The sequence below is a fragment of the Microcebus murinus genome, chromosome 3 (genome assembly GCF_040939455.1).
Source record: "Microcebus murinus isolate Inina chromosome 3, M.murinus_Inina_mat1.0, whole genome shotgun sequence".
Taxonomy (NCBI): Eukaryota; Metazoa; Chordata; class Mammalia; order Primates; family Cheirogaleidae; genus Microcebus; species Microcebus murinus.
Window position 1 is genome coordinate 21765297 of NC_134106.1, and position 19868 is coordinate 21785164.

At 43.0% G+C, this 19868-nt stretch overlaps 1 protein-coding gene across 1 annotated transcript; it reads left to right on the forward strand.

Moving 5' to 3' along the window:
- The first annotated feature begins 6614 nt into the window (after positions 1–6614).
- Positions 6615–7534, forward strand: LOC105884311 (MICOS complex subunit MIC26). Its single transcript, XM_020288035.2, has one exon. It carries the CDS (start codon positions 6644–6646, stop codon positions 7238–7240), a length of 597 nt encoding a protein of 198 aa, XP_020143624.2. The 5' UTR covers positions 6615–6643; the 3' UTR covers positions 7241–7534.
- The last annotated feature ends 12334 nt before the right edge of the window (positions 7535–19868 follow it).

Consider the following 19868-nt stretch of genomic DNA (forward strand, 5'->3'; position numbering starts at 1 on the left):
TGTCCATCTAGTCTCAGACTTGCTTTTCCATATACAGCTTCAAATCATTTTGTCCAGTTCTCTCCCTCTACCCAAAACCTATTGGATGTTACCCGAAATGTTATCCTATGCATTTATTTAATTATGACATGGAAATCCTTGAGTAGAGAGCTGAAGAAAGGTATCTCTAATTCTCTGTACGAACTGACAGAAGTTCAGGGCTCACCCCTAAACTATGCATGTGCAGAACATGCTCAAAGATGCACAGCAGAGGCTTTGAGAATGGAACTAAAACATAAATATAAATCAACATCAAAGTCCCAGCCTGACCCCTGAGAGGTATATGAAGGGACAGACGCGAACAGCAAAGTCTTCAAAAACATCTGATATGGGAACCCAAGGAAGACGAGATAGAACTCGTGGTCTGAATCTCACCAGATTGGTGCCCTACTAAAACAAACAAATGAAAATCAACTTTATCTAGAAGATTTAACAGGACCCAGATCCTCAGAACGTAATACTCAAAATACAAAAAACAAGGAAAATCTGATCAATTCTCAAGAGGAAAGGCAATCAACAGATCCCAGCTGCAATGCTGGGATCATTGAAGCCTTTAAAGCAGCTATTATAATCGTACTCCATGAAGTAAAGGCGAACATTCTTGAAACAAATAGAAAGATAGCCCCTTAAGAGATGATTAGGTTGTGAGTATTCTGCCCCCATGAATGGATTAATGCTGTTATCCTGGGAGTGAGTTCATTATCTTGAGAGTGGGTTATTATAAAAATGAGTTCAGGGCCGGGCGCAATGGCTCACACCTGTAATCCTAGCACTCTGGGAGGCCTAGGCGAGTGAATCATTTGAGCTCAGGAGTTCGAGACCAACCTTAGCAAGAGCGAGACCCCCGTCTCTACTAAAAATAGAAAATAAATTAATTAACCAACTAAAAATATATAGAAAAAATTAGCCGGGCGTGGTGGCGCATGCCTGTAGTCCCAGTTACTCAGGAGGTTGAGGCAGAAGGCTCACTGGAGCCCAGGAGTTTGAGGTTGCTGTGAGCTAGGCTGATGCCATGGCACTCTAGTCCAGGTGGCAGAGTGAGACTCTGTCTCAAAAAACAAAAAAAAAGTGAGATCAGCCCTCTCTTGCGCTCGCACTCTCCCTCTCCCCACCTCTCTCTCACACACACACAGACACGCACAGACGCACACATGTATGCTCTTGCTCTTCCACCTTCCACCGTGGGCTGATGTAGCAAGAGGACCTTCACCAGAGGTGGCCTTTCATTCTTGGACTTCTTGGCCTCTAGAACCTTGAGCCAAATAAATTTTTCTTTATAAATCACCCAGTCTCTGGCATTCTGTTACAGCAATACAAAACACACTAAGACACCCATGTGCTTTCATTTTCCAGAATTGTTTTGACACATCTTGACTCCTGTCATCATCCTCTTCTCTTTACCCATATGGGTTTATGGTCTTTTTATTTCTTTACTGTTATTACAGTGCAGACTGGGGAGGGAACAGATAAATACATATTCATTCCTTTTTTTTCTTTTTCTCTCTCTTTTTTTTTTTTTTTTTTGAGACAGAGTCTCGCTTTGTTGCCCAGGCTAGAGTGAGTGCCGTGGCATCAGCCTAGCTCACAGCAACCTCAAACTCCTGGGCTCAAGTGATCCTCCTGCCTCAGCCTCCCGAGTAGCTGGGACTACAGGCATGCACCACCATGCCCAGCTACGTTTTTTCTCTATATATTTTTAGTTGGCCAATTAATTTCTTTCTATTTATAGTAGAGACAGGGTCTCGCTCTTGCTCAGGCTGGTTTTGAACTCCTGACCTCGAGCAATCCGCCCACCTTGGCCTCCCAGAGTGCTAGGATTACAGGCGTGAGCACCCGGCCTACATATTCACTCTTTCATGTTTACTTACACATCCCTTCTTTTATCAAGTCTACAACATAAATATAGTGTAGGAAATGGATACTATTTTCTCATGACTATGTATGAAAAGTTTACCTCTGGGGCCAGGTTCTCTAACCAGCCTCAGAAAATACAGATGTTTACCAGACATGATCCCAATCCACGCAAGCCATCGAATTTTTCTCTCCCAGGGGAGACACACTTAGAAGAGTTGTCACACGGTTTCCAGTCCAGCAGCCAGAATTTCCAGCGCTGCGTGAGCTGTGTGCCAGGGTTCATGGGTTCTGACAAACAAGTGGTTTCACACAAGGGTCATGGGAGCTGGGGCAGCCCACTCACAGTGGTCAGCCAGTGACTCAGCAAAAGTTGCGGGTTTGTGAATGTTTCTGAGTAGCATCCTTGCAATCACACCTATAATCAGTACCCAGAAATGCCTTTTCATTACTGACATCAAATCACCCCCTTACATAAAAACATAAAAATAGCGTTGAAATGGCACTGACTGTCATAGGAAACATTTTCGTCCCTCCTCATCATTTGTACACCTTCAGTCCCAAGAAGTCTTTGCAAAAGGCAGTAGTGCTCAATTAAGTCTTCCACACAGAGAAGTCTCCAGGGTCTCAGAAAGCAGCTGGGCTCATGTTTCACTCTTTTTTAGGTGCTGCAGCAAAACTAGAACACTAGGTGGTGGTGTTTTGTTTTTGTTTTTTTCTTTCTTTCTTTCTTTCTTTTTAGAGAGGGGGTCTTGCTCTGTCGCCAAGACTGGAATGCAAGTGGCAGGATCACAGCTCACTGCAGCCTTGAATTCCTGGGTTCAAATGATCCTCCTGCCTCAGCCTCCCAAAGCACTGGGATTACGTGCCTGGCCTGGTGGTTTTTAAATTTTGGATCCCATAAATGTAATTTATAGATTATAATATGCCCTACACACATTTTATTTTTATTTATTTATTTTTTAAGACAGAGTCTCACTGTGTTGCCTGAGCTAGAGTGCCGTGGCGTCAGCCTGGCTCACAACAACCTCAAACTCCTGGGCTCAAGCAATCCTTCTGTCTCAGCCTCTGGAGTAGCTGGGACTACAGGCATGCACCACCATGCCCAGCTAATTTTTTCTATATATATATTTTAGCTGGCCAATTAATTTCTTTCTACTTTTTGTAGAGACGGGGTCTTGCTATTGCTCAGGCTGGTTTCAAACTCCTGACCTTGAGGGATCCTCCCTCCTGGGCCTCCCAGAGTGCTAGGATTACAAGCATGAGCCACCACAGCTGGCCCACATTTTATTTTTAAAAACTCTGTCACTGTTCGCCTTAGCCAGCTGACCCTGGGAATTTTTATTTTATTCTGTAATATTGTAAAATTATGACCTTGGATCACCCCCATTGCCTACCTCCTCACCCACCCCCACCCCTGCCCCCAACACACACACACACACACACACACACACACGAGACTGGGCACTCTCATGCTCATGTGAAAACCCTGGGCTGTGCAAACCAGAACTTTCTTCTTTTCTTTTCTTTTTTTTTTTTTTGAGACAGAGTCTCACTTTGTTGCCTGGCTAGAGTGAGTGCTGTGGCATTAGCTTAGCTCACAGCAACCTCAAACTCCTGGGCTCAAGCGATCCTCCTGCCTCAGCCACCCAAGTAGCTGGGACTACAGGCATGTGCCACCATGCCTGGCTAATTTTTTGTATATATACTTTTAGTTGGTCAATTAATTTCTTTCTATTTTTAGTAGAGACGGGGTCTTGCTCAGGCTGGTTTCGAACTCTTGACCTCAAGCAATCTGCCCGCCTCGGCCTCCCAGAGTGCTAGGATTACAGGCGTGAGCCACCACGCCCAGCCAGAACTTTCTTGACTGAAGCTGTAGGAAACCTTGTGAAGCAATGAGGCAGACTGCGTTGATTGTTACTTTTAGGCATTATGTCCTTTTTCTTGCTAATGGAACTCTGATTTCCAAGTATGGCTGGCATTGGGCTCAGAAAAGATGGGGGTGTCCCCCAGTAGAGTTGCCAGATTTAGCAATAAAAATACAGGATACCCAGTTAAAACTGAATTTCAGATAAACAATGAATAGGCAATCATATTCCCCAGACACTGAGGATAAACTGTGATTGAGCCAAGTGATAACCCTCTCCCCCTTGCCAGCAATTGGTTTGGGAATGGGCATACGACACAGTTCTGACCAATTGGGGCTGAGGGGCAATTTGGGGGCTTCTGGGTAAGATTACCCTCCCTCCCTCCATTTAAAAACAGAGAGAGAGAGTGCAATGTGGGAAGTTCTTTGTGCTTCCTGCTTTCAATGATCTCATGTGAAGATATGGTGCCGGAAACAGCAGAGGTCATCTTGTCACCAGGAAGGGAAAGTCATGAGAAAGAGAGGCTGAACCAGAGCTCTGACGGTGATGAACTTCTGAATTAGGCAGCTCTGAAATTCTCTTCTCCAGACTTTTTGTTACGTGAAATAATGAATTTCCTCACTGTTTGAGTCACTTTTAGTTGGGTGTTCTGTTTATGCTGCTGAAAGTGACCTCAATGATTTAGCTGAAAGCTCACTCAACAAGCATTAAATTGCTGGCGTTAGTAGTCCCAGATTTCAGCTAAAGAACCATATCCTACTCAGATAAACAAAATTATTTTCTTATAATATCTACTGGCCTAGTAGTGTTGCATGAGTCTTTCTCAACTTCTCACACTTTAGGAATCAGAGACACTCTCATAAACTTTGGGGGATGGACGGGAAGCAGGATGGGATAGTTACTCTTGTTAACAGTTCTCCATGTCCTCAATGTCACCGACAGCTTCAGAGATGTAAACTGGCTGCACAGGGAAGTGGTAGCCAGGCAGCCAATTTTGTGGGACAGATGGCTGCTGTTTTATAATTGTAGGCATGAGAAGGACAACCTGTATCTCAGAAGTTTTGGTTGGTGATGCTGAGATATCATCAGCATCTATAACATCTGTGCTGTCACTTTTTTGTGTGAGTGTCCTGTCACTTTTGATCACAGTGTGGATAATACCCACTATCTGTTGGTTTTATTTCTAAGCATTCTAAAATGAATAAAATGTATCAAATGTTTAATAGCACAATTCTAATATATGACAACCATTTTAATTTTTTGGTAATTTTTTGCATAGATTACATGTGCACATGGCATATATAGAATTCAGACCAATGGGTCTCCCTTCCCTCCTAGACTCCCCTTCCCCTTCTATAGAAATGAGTGTTATTATCAGTTTCTTGTGTTTCTTTCCAGAATTTTGTATATATGGACAAATATATAAACATGTACATCTCCACTTTTAATACAAATTGTAGCATATGACATGCATTGGCCATATCTTGGAGATCCTCCCATATCATTACTTTTATTAATAAAACTCTTTTCTTCTATTCAGGGGCATAGTATTCTGATGCATGCATGTGCCATGATGTACTAACCAATATCCTATTGATAGACAGTATAATGGACATTTTGTCACATCCAGCTCCTTTGGAACACTTCTAGTGTTTGTGGAAAAACTCACTCTCTAGTCTTCTTTGAAGTTCCAGTGCCCAGTTGCATCCTTGTTAGTCTCCAAATCAGAAGTGGACCCTGGAATGAAATGGGCCCTGGGCAGGGCATCCGTTTACAGGCTTGCGGCTTTGGGAGCTGTAGGGGATACAAGGCGAGCTCCTGCTGCAGAAGAGACATTGATGGCGCTGGCACCAGAAACAGCTGCAGCTATAGTCAAGTTCTTGGTGGCAGTGCAAATTATGCCATGGAGTTCTTGGTCACAGCACAACGTTCTGCACATTTTCCTCATCTGGCTATTTCTGCCTATGGTTTGTGGCTTTATTTCTTGAGAGTTAGCATCAAGCCTGTTCTCCGGCCCTCCCAACGCTTGTCTCTACAGTAAACGACTTTCAGCTCATCAACCAGAGCCACATCTGCTGCTTGCAACCAAGAGTCCTGTCTGAGACAGACATTTTTTTGACCTTCTAATTTTTTTTAGGGCAAAGAAATCTCTAATGATTATCCTCCCATATATATCTCTGTGCCTGTGTGTGGGTAAATCTCTGGCATAAAATACTAAAAATGGAATTACAGCATCAAAAATAATGTGATTTTGATGGTTATTGCCAAATGGACCTCAATGTGATTTTACCAATTTACACTCCTACCAAAAATGTATTCTCACACCCTGGTCACACAGCATATTATCAAACTTTATTTATTATTTATTTATTTTTATTCTTTTTTTTTTTTTTTGATAGAGTCTCGCTTTGATGCCCAGGCTAGAGTGAGTGCCATGGCTTCAGGCTAGCTCACAGCAACCTCAAACTCCTGGGTTCAAACGAACCTCCTGCCTCAGCCACCCAAGTAGCTGGGACTACGGGCATGTGCCATCATGCTCAGCTAATTTTTTCTATATGTTAGTTGGCCAATTAATTTCTTTCTATTTATAGTAGAGACGGGGTCTCACTCTTGCTCAGGCTGGTTTTGAACTCCTAACCTTGAGCAATCCGCCCACCTCGGCCTCCCAGAGTGCTAGGATTACAGGCGTGAGTCACCGTGCCCAGCCAAGGAGGGAGAAATGAATAGGGAAGCAGAGGGGATGTTTGGGGCAGTGAAACTATCCTCTTGTGTATGCTACAGTAATGGCAGACACATGCCATTACACATTTGTCAAAACCTGTAGAATAGGCAGTGGGCGTGGCCGAGGCCGGGGTGACCCTGCCGGAGCTGCCGCTGCCAGCAACATGTTCAAGGTAATTCAGAGGTCTGTGGGGCCAGCCAGCCTGAGCCTACTCACCTTAAAAGTCTATGCAGCACCGAAAAAGGACTCACCTCCCCCACATCCCATGAAGATTGATGAGCTTTCACTCTACTCAGCTCCTGTGGGTCAATCTAAATATGTGGAAGAACCACGGACCCAACTTGAAGAAAGCATCTCACAGCTCCGACATTACTTCGAGCCATATACACGTTGGTGTCAGGAAACATACTCTCAAACTAAGCCCAAGATACAAACTTTGGTTCAGTGGGGGTTAGACAGCTATGAATATCTCCAAAATGCACCTCCTGGATTTTTCCCAAGACTTGGTGTTATTGGTTTTGCTGGACTTGTTGGACTCCTTTTGGCTAGAGGTTCAAAAGTAAAGAAGCTGGTATATCCACCTGGTTTCATGGGATTAGCTGCCTCTATCTATTATCCACAACAAGCCATCCCATTTGTCCAGGTCAGCGGGGAGAAATTATATGACTGGGGTTTACGAAGATACATAGTCGTAGAAGATTTATGGAAGGGGAGCTTTCAAAAGCCAGGAAATGTGAAGAATTCACCTGGAAATAAGTAGAAAACTTCATGCTCTGCCCATATTAATCAGTTATAGGTAAACATTGGAAACTCCATACAGTAAATCAATATTTCTACAGAAAAATGGCAGAGAAGTCAGTATTGAATGTATTAAACTGGCTTTCTTCTTCAGGAAAAACTATACTAGGCCTCTGTTTTCTTGGGTGATACCATCCTACAAGCAAACTAATCTGAATTTTTTTCACCTGCTGATAATGTACAAGCCTTAGAACTCCTCATTCTCATGTTGCTATTTATGTACATAATTAAAATCCAAGTTAAAAAAAAATAAAAACCTGTAGAATATACAATCCGAAAAATGAGCCCTGGCCAGGCATGGTGGCTCACGCCTGTAATCCTAGCACTCTGGGAAGCCAGGCGGATCGCTCAAGGTCAGGAGTTCGAGACTGGCCTGAGCAAGAGCGGAGGAGACCCAGTCTCTACTAAAAATAGAAAGAAATTAGAGGGACAACTAAAATATATATATAGAAAAAAATTAGCCAGGCACGGTGGCGCATGCCTGTAGTCCCAGCTAGTCCAGAGGCTCTGCTCGAGAGGCTGAGGCAGGAGGATCGCTTGAGCCCAGGAGTTTGAGGTTGCTGTGAGCTAGGCTGATGCCACGGCACTCTAGCCTGGGCAACAGAGCAAGACTCTGTGTTCAAAAAAAACAAAAAAACATTATGCTGAGTGGAAGAAGTCAGGTACAAAAGACCACATATTGTATGATTCCATTTATATAAAATGTCCGGAATAGAAATCCGGAGTCAGAAGGTAGAGCCCCACACCCACAGTGTCCCTGGAGCCCATGTGGCAAGCCCCCCTAGCCCTCCCAGCCAGGGAATGTCAGCAGAGCCTCCTGGGGAGGCTGACCGTACACCCTTGCCTGAGGGTAATGAGCTACTCTTCCCAGGGTGTCCGCAGGGGCTCGGTTGGGAACCTGGGCTTCTGCTCCCACCTGATAACAGCAAGGCGATTCAAATACCTATACAACCTGCAAACACAGATTTGGGAAAAAACACAACTGATTGTTGGCAAGTACACAACTCAACCAGTGGGAGCCATATGTGTGTGACCCACTGTGGGATTTCAGTGGGCTTTGACCACCAGTCAGTATGTTTTGCAGAGTAAATGGAAAGCTTCTCTCAATCACTTCTCTCAAGTATTTTTAAGCTTCCAGATGTAGAGGGCTTTTAAAAATATTTTAGTATTGGTTAATCTAATTTGAATGAATTGTTCAAAATCAAATTATATACAAATGTATAAGAGATGAGAGGTGATGAAGCAGAGGTTGGTTAGGACTGCTACTGCATCTCTTCATGTAAATAATGCAAGTTAACAGGCCTTTGGGTCCCCGCCAGCTCGCCGATTTGACAGTACCGTGTTCATCCAGTAAGCACTGTCCGTGCTTTGGATCTTGGTGACCCCTTGTGGACAATTCAGACAGAGCGCTGGCTCTTTGAGATTGCCTGTCAGAATCAAATAACAAAAATTCACAAAGGAAACTGAATGGAAAGCCACTCAGATCTAGCAATCACATCATCCAGGAAAAGCAGTATCTATGCTATTATCATGTCAGACAATCACATTAATCTATAAATTTAATGCAATTCTAACTAAATCTTAACATGATTTTTTATTTTATTTTTAAAGTTTTTTTTTTTCTTTTTTTTCTTTTAACCTGACTGAGCATTCTTGGAAGGGATGTTTTAAATTGTGACTTTATAATTCTGACAAAATATTCGATAGCAGGCCAGGTGTGGTGGCTCACGCCTGTAATCCTAGCACTTTGGGAGGCCAAGACAGGCAGATCGTGCAAGGTCAGGAGTTCGAGACCAGCCTGAGCAAGAGCGAGACCCTGTCTCTACTATAAATACAGAAGAATTAATTGGCCATCTAATATATAGAGAAAAAATTAGCCGGGCATGGTGGCACATTCCTGAAGTCCCAGCTACTCAGGAGACTGAAGCAGGAGGATCGCTTGAGCCCAGGAGTTTGAGGTTGCTGTGAGCTAGGCTGACACCACGGCACTCTAGCCTAGGCAACAAAGTGAGACTCTGTCTCAAAAAAAAAAAAAAAAAAAATTCAATAGCAGCAAAAAAAAAATCTGAAAAAAGGATTATTGAGTGGGAATTTGCCCTACAGTATATGAAAATGTAGCTATAAATCCATATAAATCCATATAAATCTAAATAGATTTTGCAATTTAAGCATAGCTTATAATAGAAGTAACTTTCTTTTCTTTTCTTTTTGAGATAGAGTCTTGCTCTGTTGCCCAGGCTAGAGTACCATGGCATCAACCTAGCTCACAGCAACTTCAAACTCCTGGGCTCAAGTGATCCTCCTACCTCAGCCTCCCAAGTAGCTGGGATTACAGGCCTGTGCCACCACGCCTGGCTAATTTTTTCTATTTTTAGTTGTCTGGCTAATTTCTTTCTATTTTAGGTAGAGACAGGGTCTTGCTCTTACTCAGGCTGGTCTCCAACTGCTAACCTCAAACAACCCTCCCACCTCAGCCTCCCAGAGTGCTAGGATTACAGGCGTGAACCACCACGCCCAACCAAGTTAAAGAATTTTAAACTATATCTTTTTATAATGTGGTGGTGAATGCCTTCCTAAATAAGATATAAAACCACAGAAGCCATAAGAGACTGAGAAATTTATTCTCATAAAATTTAAAACTTCTATTAAAAGAAATACTAAAATCAAAGTTAAAAGAGAGTGGGAGAAAAAACTGTTGCAGCAAATTCTATCCAGATTATATACATAATAATTCTGACAATAACTTAAGAAGAATTTTTTCTTTTTTCTTTAGAGATGGGGTTTTACTGTGTTGCCCTGGCTAGATTCAAACTCCTAGGCTCAAGCATTCCTCCTACTTCAGCCTCCCAAGTAGCTGGGACTACAAGTACATGCCACCATCCATGCTCAGCACCTGATAATAATTTTTAATTTTTTTTAATTTTTTTTTAAGACAGAGTCTCGTTTTATTGTCCAGGCTAGAGTGAGTGCCGTGGTGTCAGCCTAGCTCACAGCAACCTCAAACTCCTGGGCTCAAGTAATCCTGCTGCCTCAGCCTCCTGAGTAGCTGGGACTACAGGCATGTGCCACCATGCCCAGCTAATTTTTTCTATATATATTAGTTGGCCAATTAATTTCTTTCTATTTTTAGTAGAGACAGGGCCTTGCTCTTGCTCAGGCTGGTTTCGAACTCCTGATCTCGAGCAATCTGCCCGCCTTGGCCTCCCAGAATGCTAGGATTACAGGCATGAGCCACCGCGCCCGGCCTGATAACAATTTTTTAAATTGACAAAGAATATGACCAGGAAGTTCACAGAAAAAAAACTCTAAATCAAAAAAGGAAGAAAAAGGAAGGGGAGAAGGAGAAGAAAAGAAAAAGAAAGAGGGGGTGGCAAAGGTGCTGAAACTTAATAGTAATCAAGGAAAGCAACTTAAATGAGATTTTTTTTCCGCATCAGATTGTTCAACATTTAGAAGATTGCCCATCTAAAGCCATAGTTTTGGCTATATGATGTTCTAGTTGCAGTACCTTTCTAAATGGCTTATAACTTCCAGTATGATTTGCTCTTTAATGTAGATGTTATTTAGGAATCTTTTAAAACTTCCAGATATATAGGGCTTTTAAACATATTTTAGTATTGGTAATACATGAATTGTTCAAAATCAAATTGTATACAACTGTGTAAGAGATGAGAGATAGGTCTTCTCTTAACCCTCACTCCCTTCATCCCATCCCTTCTCATAGGTGTTTACATTGTTAGTTCTTCTGTATGCTTACAGAAATGGTTTACATGTATACAAACAAGTACTGGTGTATTCGTTTCCTCATCATCTTTACTGTAAATGGTGCCATATTATATGCTATTCTGCATCTTGCTTTTTCTTCTTAATAATATAGTGAAATAGGCAGCTATGCCAATGACCATCATATTATATTAGTATATTAAAAATATTGATTGTGAGATATACCTAGGGCATATAAAACACACTTATAATGTTTAATTAAAGTGAACTTCTATGATATGTGCACCCAGTTAAGAACCACAACTTTGCCAGTACCTTCAAAGCCCCTCTGATCACACCATCCACCATCTTCCCTAGAGGAGCCTATATCCCGACTTTGGGGTTAATTATTTCCTTGCCTTTCTTCATGGTTTTACCACCTTTGTATGGGGCCATGAACACTAGAGTTTAATTTTTTCCATGTTGAACTTTAACAAATGGAATCACAGTGTTTGCGTCTATGGCTTGCTTTCTTTTAATCAACACTTTGTCCTGTTAATGGGTGTGGCTGTGGTTAATTTTTCACCATTGCTGCATAGCATTTCTGTAAGAACATAACACTGGTTTTTATGGACTTTGGGGATGTCTCCAGTTTGAGGTTATCATATTATTATGAAGGCTCTTGTATGTTTCCTGGTTTAAGGCAATGGTTCTCAAAGTGCATGCCATGGGGGTCACTGAAAATTTATCAAGGGGTTACTGAAGTTAAAACTATTTTTTTATGTAATAATACTAAATCATAATTTGCCTTTTTCATTCTATGGATGTTTGCACTGATGGTGTAAAAGCAATAGGGGTAAAACTGCAGCCACTTTAACATGAATCAAGTCAATGCCAAGTCATTGACTTGGCATTGACTTGATTCTGGAAGCATACAGAAGAACTAACTCCCAAATACAATTTGGAGCCATTCTTTGCCAATCTGCTAAGTATGTAATCACATCCTGTTTTGGTTTTCTTTTTTTCTTTTTTTTTTTTTTTGAGACAGAATCTCACTCTGTTGCCCAGGCTAGACTGGCGTGGCGTCAGCCTAGCTCACAGCAACCTCAAACTCCTGGGCTCAAGCGATCCTCCTGCCTCAGCCTCTCGAGTAGCTGGGACTACAGGCATGCGCCACCATGCCTGGCTCATTTTTTCTACATATTTTTAGTTGGTCAGTTAATTTGTTTCTATTTTTAGTAGAGATGGGGTCTCACTCTTGCTCAAGCTGGTTTCAAACTCCTGACCTTGAGCAGTCCTCCTGCCTCAGCCTCCCAGAGTGCTGGGATTACAGGTGTGAGCCACTGCGCCCGGCCCTGTTTTGGTTTTCATTGGCATAAACTACTAAATTAGCAGAGTACTAATTAGATTGAATTCCTTTTTACATGTTTCTAGACCACTTAGATTTCTTCTTTGTAAAATATTAATTCAAATCTTTTCCCCATTTCTAATTAGGTGATTTATCTTTTCCACATTGATTGTTAGTTCTTTACGTCACATGTTATTTACCTCATTATATGTGTTGCAAATACATTTTCTCTACTTTTTTGTATGCTGTCTTTTTTACTCTTTTAATGCTGTCTTTCACTGAAAAGAAGTTTTTAATTTTGATATGGTCAAATCCACCACTCTTTCCCTTTCTATTTATGCTTTTGTGTGACTGTGTTGACTAGAACATCAAGTACAATGTTGAATAGAAGTTGTAATAGTGAGCAACCTTATCTTGTTCCTGACCTCAAAGAGAATGCTTTCAACACTTCACCATTAAATATTTTTCTTCCACTGTTTCCCTTTTTTAAAACTTTGATTATAGTTAAAATAATTAGTTAAATTATTTTACCTTTATCTTCGATTATTGTTTACAAAGGTTTGCTGTAGATTTTTTTCATAGATACCCTTAATCCAGTTAGGGAAGCCATTCTGGTACTAGCTTTTCTTATATAGGAATGCTGAACTTTATGAAACACCTTTTCTGCATCTGTTGAGATGAGAGTGAGATTTTTTGTTTTAATCTCTCAATGTTAAGAGTTGTATTATTGGAGGGTTTTTTTTTTTTTTATTGTTGGTTGACTGGATTTCTTTCTTTCTTTCTTTCTTTCTTTCTTTCTTTCTTTCTTTCTTTCTTTCTTTCTTTCTTTCTTTCTTTCTTTCTTTCTTTCTTTCTTTTCTTTCTTGGAGACAGGGTCTATCTCTGTCACCTAGCCCAGGCTGGAGTGCAGTGGTGTCATCATAGCTCACTACAACCTCAAACTCCTGGGCTCAGGTGATCCTCCCACCTCAGCCTCCCAAGAAGCTGGGACTATAAGTGCACACCACCACTTCTGGCTAATGTTCGTACAGACAGGGTCTTGCTATGTTGTTCAGGCTGGTCTTGAACTCCTGGCCTCAAGAGATCCTCTCGCCTTGGCCTCCCAGAGTGCTGGGATAGTGGCCTGGAATGGTGGCTTTTACCTGTAGTCCCAAAGTGCTAGGATTACAGGCACGAGCTGATGTGCCCAGTCTTGGGTGTTTATTATTAAACGAACCTCTCATTTCAGACATAAACTCAATCAGTGATGATATATTATCTCTTTTATATACATTGATGGATTCCATCTACTAATATTTTATGACTTTACATCTGTGTTCATGAGTGAGATTGACCTTATACCATCTCTGGTTTGGTATTATTTAATAGATTGATACTAGTATTAAAAAAACACATTTTAAAATGTCATAATTTAAATGCTTGTTGCTGGTATATAGAAAATACATTCAGTATTCTTCTATACTTTAGAATCATTTATGTAAATTTAAAATTATTTATTCTTTGAAGGATTAGTAGAATTTAGTGCTGTTGTTTTTTAGAGACAAAAGTCTCATCTGTCACCCAGGCTGGAGTGCAGTGGTGCGATCATAGCTCACTGTTACCTCAAACTCCTGGGGATCAAGTGATCCTCCCAGATAGCTGGGACTATAGGAACACAGGCACATGCCACCATGCCCAGCTAATTTTTAAATTTTTTGTAGAAATGGGGTTTTACTATGTTGCCCAGGCTGGTCTTGAATTGACCTTAAGGAATCCTCCTGCCTTGGTCTCCCAAAGTTCCATGAGCCACCGTGCCCAGCCATAAAACTATCTTTTAAAATAACAAATAGCTAGATTAATTTTTTTGCTAAATCAGAAATCTATGACTTTTATGGCTTCATTTTACATATTCATATATTGGAATTAGTGATATACTTGGATTTATTCTTGCCAGATCATCCAGCTTTTCTTTTTTGAGACAGAGTCTTGCTCTGTCACCCCAGGTAGAGTATAGTGTGTTGCAATGGCTAGATTGCGGTGGCATCATCATAACTCACTGCAACCTCAAACTCCTGGGCTCAAGCAATCCTTCTGCCTCAGCCTCCCAAGTAGCTGGGACAACAGGTGGATGCCACCACTCTCAGCTAATTTTTTTTTATTAATACTTTTAGTAGAAACAGGGTCTCATTCTTGCTCAGGCTGGTCTCAAACTCCTGAGCTCAAGGGATCCTCCCATCTTGGCCTCCCAGAGTGCTAGGATTACAGGCATGAGCCACTTGCCCAGGCCCCTTCAGCATTTTTATTTAACATGCTTTTCCCCTATTCCTTTTCCACCTTTACTTGGATTAATCAAGGTTTTTTTGTTGTTGATGTTCCATTTGATTATTTTTGCTCTAATGGTATGGAAGTAAAACATTGTATTTCTATTATTCTGTAAATTATCTTTTTTTTTTTTTGGAGACAGAGTCTCGCTTGTTGACCAGGCTAGAGTGAGTGCCATGGTGTCAGCCTAGCTCACAGCAACCTCAAACTCCTGGGCTCAAGCAATCCTTCTGCCTCAGCCTCCCGAGTAGCTGGGACTACAGGCATGCGCCACCATGCCTGGCTAATTTTCTATATATATTAGTTGGCCAATTAATTTCTTTCTATTTATAGTAGAGATGGGGTCTTGCTCTTGCTCAGGCTGGTTTCGAACTCCTGACCTTGAGCAATCTGCCCGCCTCAGCCTCCCAGAGTGCTAGGATTACAGGCGTGAGCCACCACGCCCGGCTTTATTATTCTGTAAATTATCTTAAATGTTAATTTTTCACATCTTAACTTTACTGTTAGTTATCTGGTATTGGTCTACATCCTATTCTCTAAAAAAGAGAAAAGAGGATCTTGGCTCAATTTACTTCCTTTTGCTCCTTGCTCTCTCATCACCCTCCAATATTACTATTATCTTGAGATTGATTGATTGATTGATTTTTTTTTTTTTGAGACAGAGTCTCGCTTTGTTGCCCAGGCTAGAGTGAGTGCTGTGGCATCAGCCTAGCTCACAGCAACCTCAATCTCCTGGGCTCAAGCGATCCTCCTGCCTCAGCCTCCCGAGTAGCTAGGACTACAGGCATGTGCCACCATGACCAGCTAATTTTTTGTATATATATTTTTAGTCAATTAATTTCTTTCTATTTTTGGTAGAGTCAGGGTCTTGCTCAGGCTGGTTTCGAACTCCTGACCTTGAGCAATCTGCTCGCCTCGGCCTCCCAGAGTGCTAGGATTACAGACATGAGCCACAATGCCCAGCCTTATTTTTGAGACAGAGTCTCACTTCTGTTGCCCAGGCTAGAGTGCCGTGGTGTCAGCTTTAGCTCACAGCAACCTCAAACTCCTGGGCTCAAGCGATCCTCCTGCCTCAGCCTCTCAATTAGCTGGGACTACAGGCATGTGCCACCAAGCCCGGCTAATTTTTTAAAAAATATATATATGTTTTTAGTTAGCCAATTAATTTCTTCCTATTTATAGTAGAGATGGGGTCTCACTCTTGCTCAGTCTGGTCTTGAACTCCTGACGTTGAGCAATCTACCCGCCTTGGCCTCCCAGAGTGCTACGATTACAGGCGTGAGCCACCACGCCCAGCCTGATTGATTGATTTTCAAGATGGGGTTTCACTATGCTGTCCAAGCTGGAGTGCAGTGATGATTCACAGGTACAATCATAGCACACTACAGCTATGAACTCCTACCCTCAAGCAATCCTCCAGCCTCAGTTTCCCAAGTAGTTGGGATTACAGGCCTATGCCACTACTGCCTACTTATCTTGGATTTTAGTTCCAGATTATATCTATTTAAAAAAGAAAATCCATGCTCATTTAGATGTAATAATAAGTGTTACTGGTTAAGTTATTCATCTTTTTTTTGTTTTTAATTTTTGTGCACCCAATCATTCTAATAATTCACTTCTGTTGAATTCATGTTTCCTTCATGTCTTCTCTCTCTGGTATACCTCCCCTTGTAATTCTTTCAAAGAACATCTGTAGTTGGGAAAAGTTTGAGTCTTTGTATATCTGAAAAGTGCTCTTTTGTCTGGGTTCAAGTGGAGTGGTGTGATCATAGCTCACTGTTAAACTACAACTCCTGGGCTCAAGTGATCCTTCCACCTCAGCCTCCTGAGTAGCTGGGAATACAGGCACACAGCATCTTGTACTTTGGCCCGACCCTAGAAACATTTATTTCTCTGAGTATCTCTGACTTTGAAAGTATAGAATGATATTTAGAAGCTGAGATCTAGACACAAAGTACTTATTGCTATTGGGGTGCTACTGCTTCCAGGCCCTCTCAGTAGATGGAGTTACTTCCAACCCTATTTATTTCTATATCTGTATAGGCACGTTGAAAACCACAAATACATGCCAATATCTCCTATTCCAATTCACCACCACAGGGTTCATTCTTGCTTTATCCCTTTCTATACACCTACCACCCTTCTCCAATAGTAGGAAACATGGCTCCCATTTCCCTTCATGTGCTTATTATTTGATTCACTCTCTGTGTGCAGCCTAAGCCCTATCACTGTCTGTTGCACAGATGCTTTCCTCACCCTGCACTAGGCTGGCCCCTACAGGGACGTCCTCATCACCCATCTTAGGCTCCAACACCCACTCCAGGCTGCCTTGATAGTGGATGACTTCCTCACCCTCCTTGAGTTTCCACCTGCTGCCAACAGGTCTTCCTTCCATACAGATGTTATCCTTACTGCACTCAGGCTCTGACCGCCCAGGTAGGCTACCCACATGAGTAGATGCCCTCTGTTTGGGTTCTGATTCTCCATGTGGGATACATACGCAGATGGACACACGCACACATGTGCGTGCACACACACACACTTGTGCGGGCTCTGACAACCCATGCCAAGCAATGCCCCTTGTGGATGCTTTTCTCATGCTGTTAGGCTCTGACACCTCCCATCAAGCTGTCCCCATGCTGGCACAGTGGCTCACGCCTGTAATCCCAGCACTTTAGGAGGCTGAGGTGGGAGGATCACTTGAGACCAGGAGTTCCAGGCTGCAGTGAGCTATGATGATGCTACTGCACTCCAGCCTAGGGAACAGAGTGAGATCCTGTCTCTCAAAAAAAAAAAGCTACCCCCATGCATGGACCCCCGTCACTCCACCCCAGCTAACACCAACACCAGGTCTTCTTCTCTGTAGAAATGCCCTTCTCACTTAGCTCATGCTCCTACATGCCCCACTAGGCTACCAACCCACACGGACTTGGGCTCCAGCACCCACAGCAGGCTGCCTGTCTGTGTGGACCTTACTCTCCCTGTTCAGGCTGACATCCCAAGCTGGGCCACTCCCATGCACAGCCTCCTTCACTTGAGCTCTGACATCCTGCACCAAACAGCCTCTCCGTGAATGCCTACCTTGCTCTGCTCCATATCAGAGGAGCAGAATTAGGACTGAATTATTCAGTCCTAATTAACTAATTAACTCCCCTAATTCAGGGGAGGGAAGAGCTCAGAAAACATTAACTATACCCCAGGGGCTGCTAGAGAGGATGCAGACCTTAGGGCAGAGTCACCTTGGTGTTTTCCAGGACTAGTCATGCTCCTGCTGGAAGAATGGACAGGTCTTGGAAGACTGAGGGAATGGGCAAGAGGCCATGAGACTTGGACCTAGGCAAGAGAAAGAGGTCAGGGTTCTGAACTCAAGGAGCTGCAATTGTGGACATTACTCACTTCTCACCCCCATTTCTTGCAGACATGGCCAATCTGATTTTTTTTTTAATGTTAAAACCCTGGGCAGGGCTGGGCACGTGGTGGCTCACACCTGTAATCCTAGCACTCTAGGAGGCCAAGGCGGGAGGATCACTTGAAGTCAGGAGTTCGAGACCAGCCTAAGCAAGAATGAGACACCGTCTCTACTAAAATAGAAAAAAAATTAGCCAGTCAACTAAAAATAGAAACTAAAAACATTAGCCAGGCATAGTGGCTTGTGCCTGTAGTCCCAGTTACTTGGGAGGGTGAGGCAGGAGAATCACTTGAGCCCCTTGAGCCCAGGAGTTTGAGGTTGCTGTGAGCTAGGCTGACACCACCGCAGTCTAGCCCAGGAAACAAAATGAGACTCTGTCTCAAAAAAAAAACAACAAAAAAACAAACCAACCCTGGGCAGTGGAGCCCCATCCCTGCTCTCCACTCTCCTGCAACCACACTGGCTTGGCCAAAAAATGAGGGGTGCTGAGGTCAGGCTCTGAGAATTCAGAGATGACCTCCTTCCTTTCTAGTTCTTGCTGACATACAATCATCACTCTCTCCCTCTTCTATGGCTTGAGCTATAAATCTTCCACTTCTGGTTTTCATGGATATTCTCAGATGGTTTCTGTTGCCTAAGCTGAAAAGAGCTTGCCCCAGAAGCTGCTTTACCAGATCACCTGAACCAGGAAACAAATAAGGCTTGAATTTGGAAGAGCCCTTTGTTTCAGTTACATTACTGAAGTACCTGCAAAGGAAAAAGTGAATATTTTCTAAATAATTACAGGCTTCTTATCTTTCCATCATTTTAGTCCTCCAGGCAAAACAAGACAGGCTGAATCCAGGGGGCCCTGGTATAACTTCTGCATCTGTCCTCTTATATATACTCCCTTCTACCCTGATATAGCAACTTGAACCCTGGGGGTATCATTCTCCCCAATTCTCCCTGGAGCCTCGCCCAGGTGCATGTGAAATGCAGTAGCTTCAGTGGACATCTCTGGCCTGTCAAAAAGTAACTTCACAGGCCTAGAATAATAGCTCATGACCAGATACCCAAGGTCCATACTGAAAAGGAATTTTTATGTTCAATACCAAGCCTTGTGGACCAGAGAAAAATCGAGGGTAATTGGTCTAAGGCACGTTGGGAGTCTTCATTGTCACCATGAGTATAAATGAAATCCAGGCAGGCTGGGAGTGGCTGGGATCTGGCTCTGGCACTATGAGCCCTGTTCCTCCTATAGAGCTGGCCAGGGCAGCAGGGGAAAGAGGACAGAAGGGATGACTTGGCGAGCTAGAATGGAGGTAGAAAAGGAGACACAGAGCGTCCCAGCCCCAAGCTGATGGGATGTGGGAGAACAGCTGGATTGTGGCTGGGAGCCATGAGCAGATGGCCTCAGCCAAGGCTGAATTCTCAGGTCTGCCTGGGACCAAATCTGTGCTGAGGAACCCTGGAAGGCTTGTGCAGAGCTGCTCTGGGCAGCTGGACAGGGCCAGGCAGGGGCAGAGACCAGGTGTGGGAGGGCATGAGCCCTCTTTGTAAGACTATAAAAGTCTAATTAGAATGTTCTGTTTCTAAAATCAAATACCAGAATCCTTCCTCCAACCTCAGAAGTGGCAGTAGACATTGTTCTGGCAAAGGACAAGTGGGGTCAGAGAGAGGCCAGACTAACCCACAGAGCATGACGAGCCTCAGAGGGAGAAAGTACACCCTGGGGAGCACAGTGCTGTCCCCTGTAGACATGGTGGCCACAGAGACTCGAAGCCATAGCACTAGTCCCCTTTGCTCCTCTCCTCAGCAGATGAAAAACGATCTGTGCAAAGGAGGTGGCTC

Bases quoted from the DNA above. Each gene is read 5' to 3' on its own strand.
- LOC105884311 (XM_020288035.2), top strand. From the start codon at position 6,644: ATGTTCAAGGTAATTCAGAGGTCTGTGGGGCCAGCCAGCCTGAGCCTA.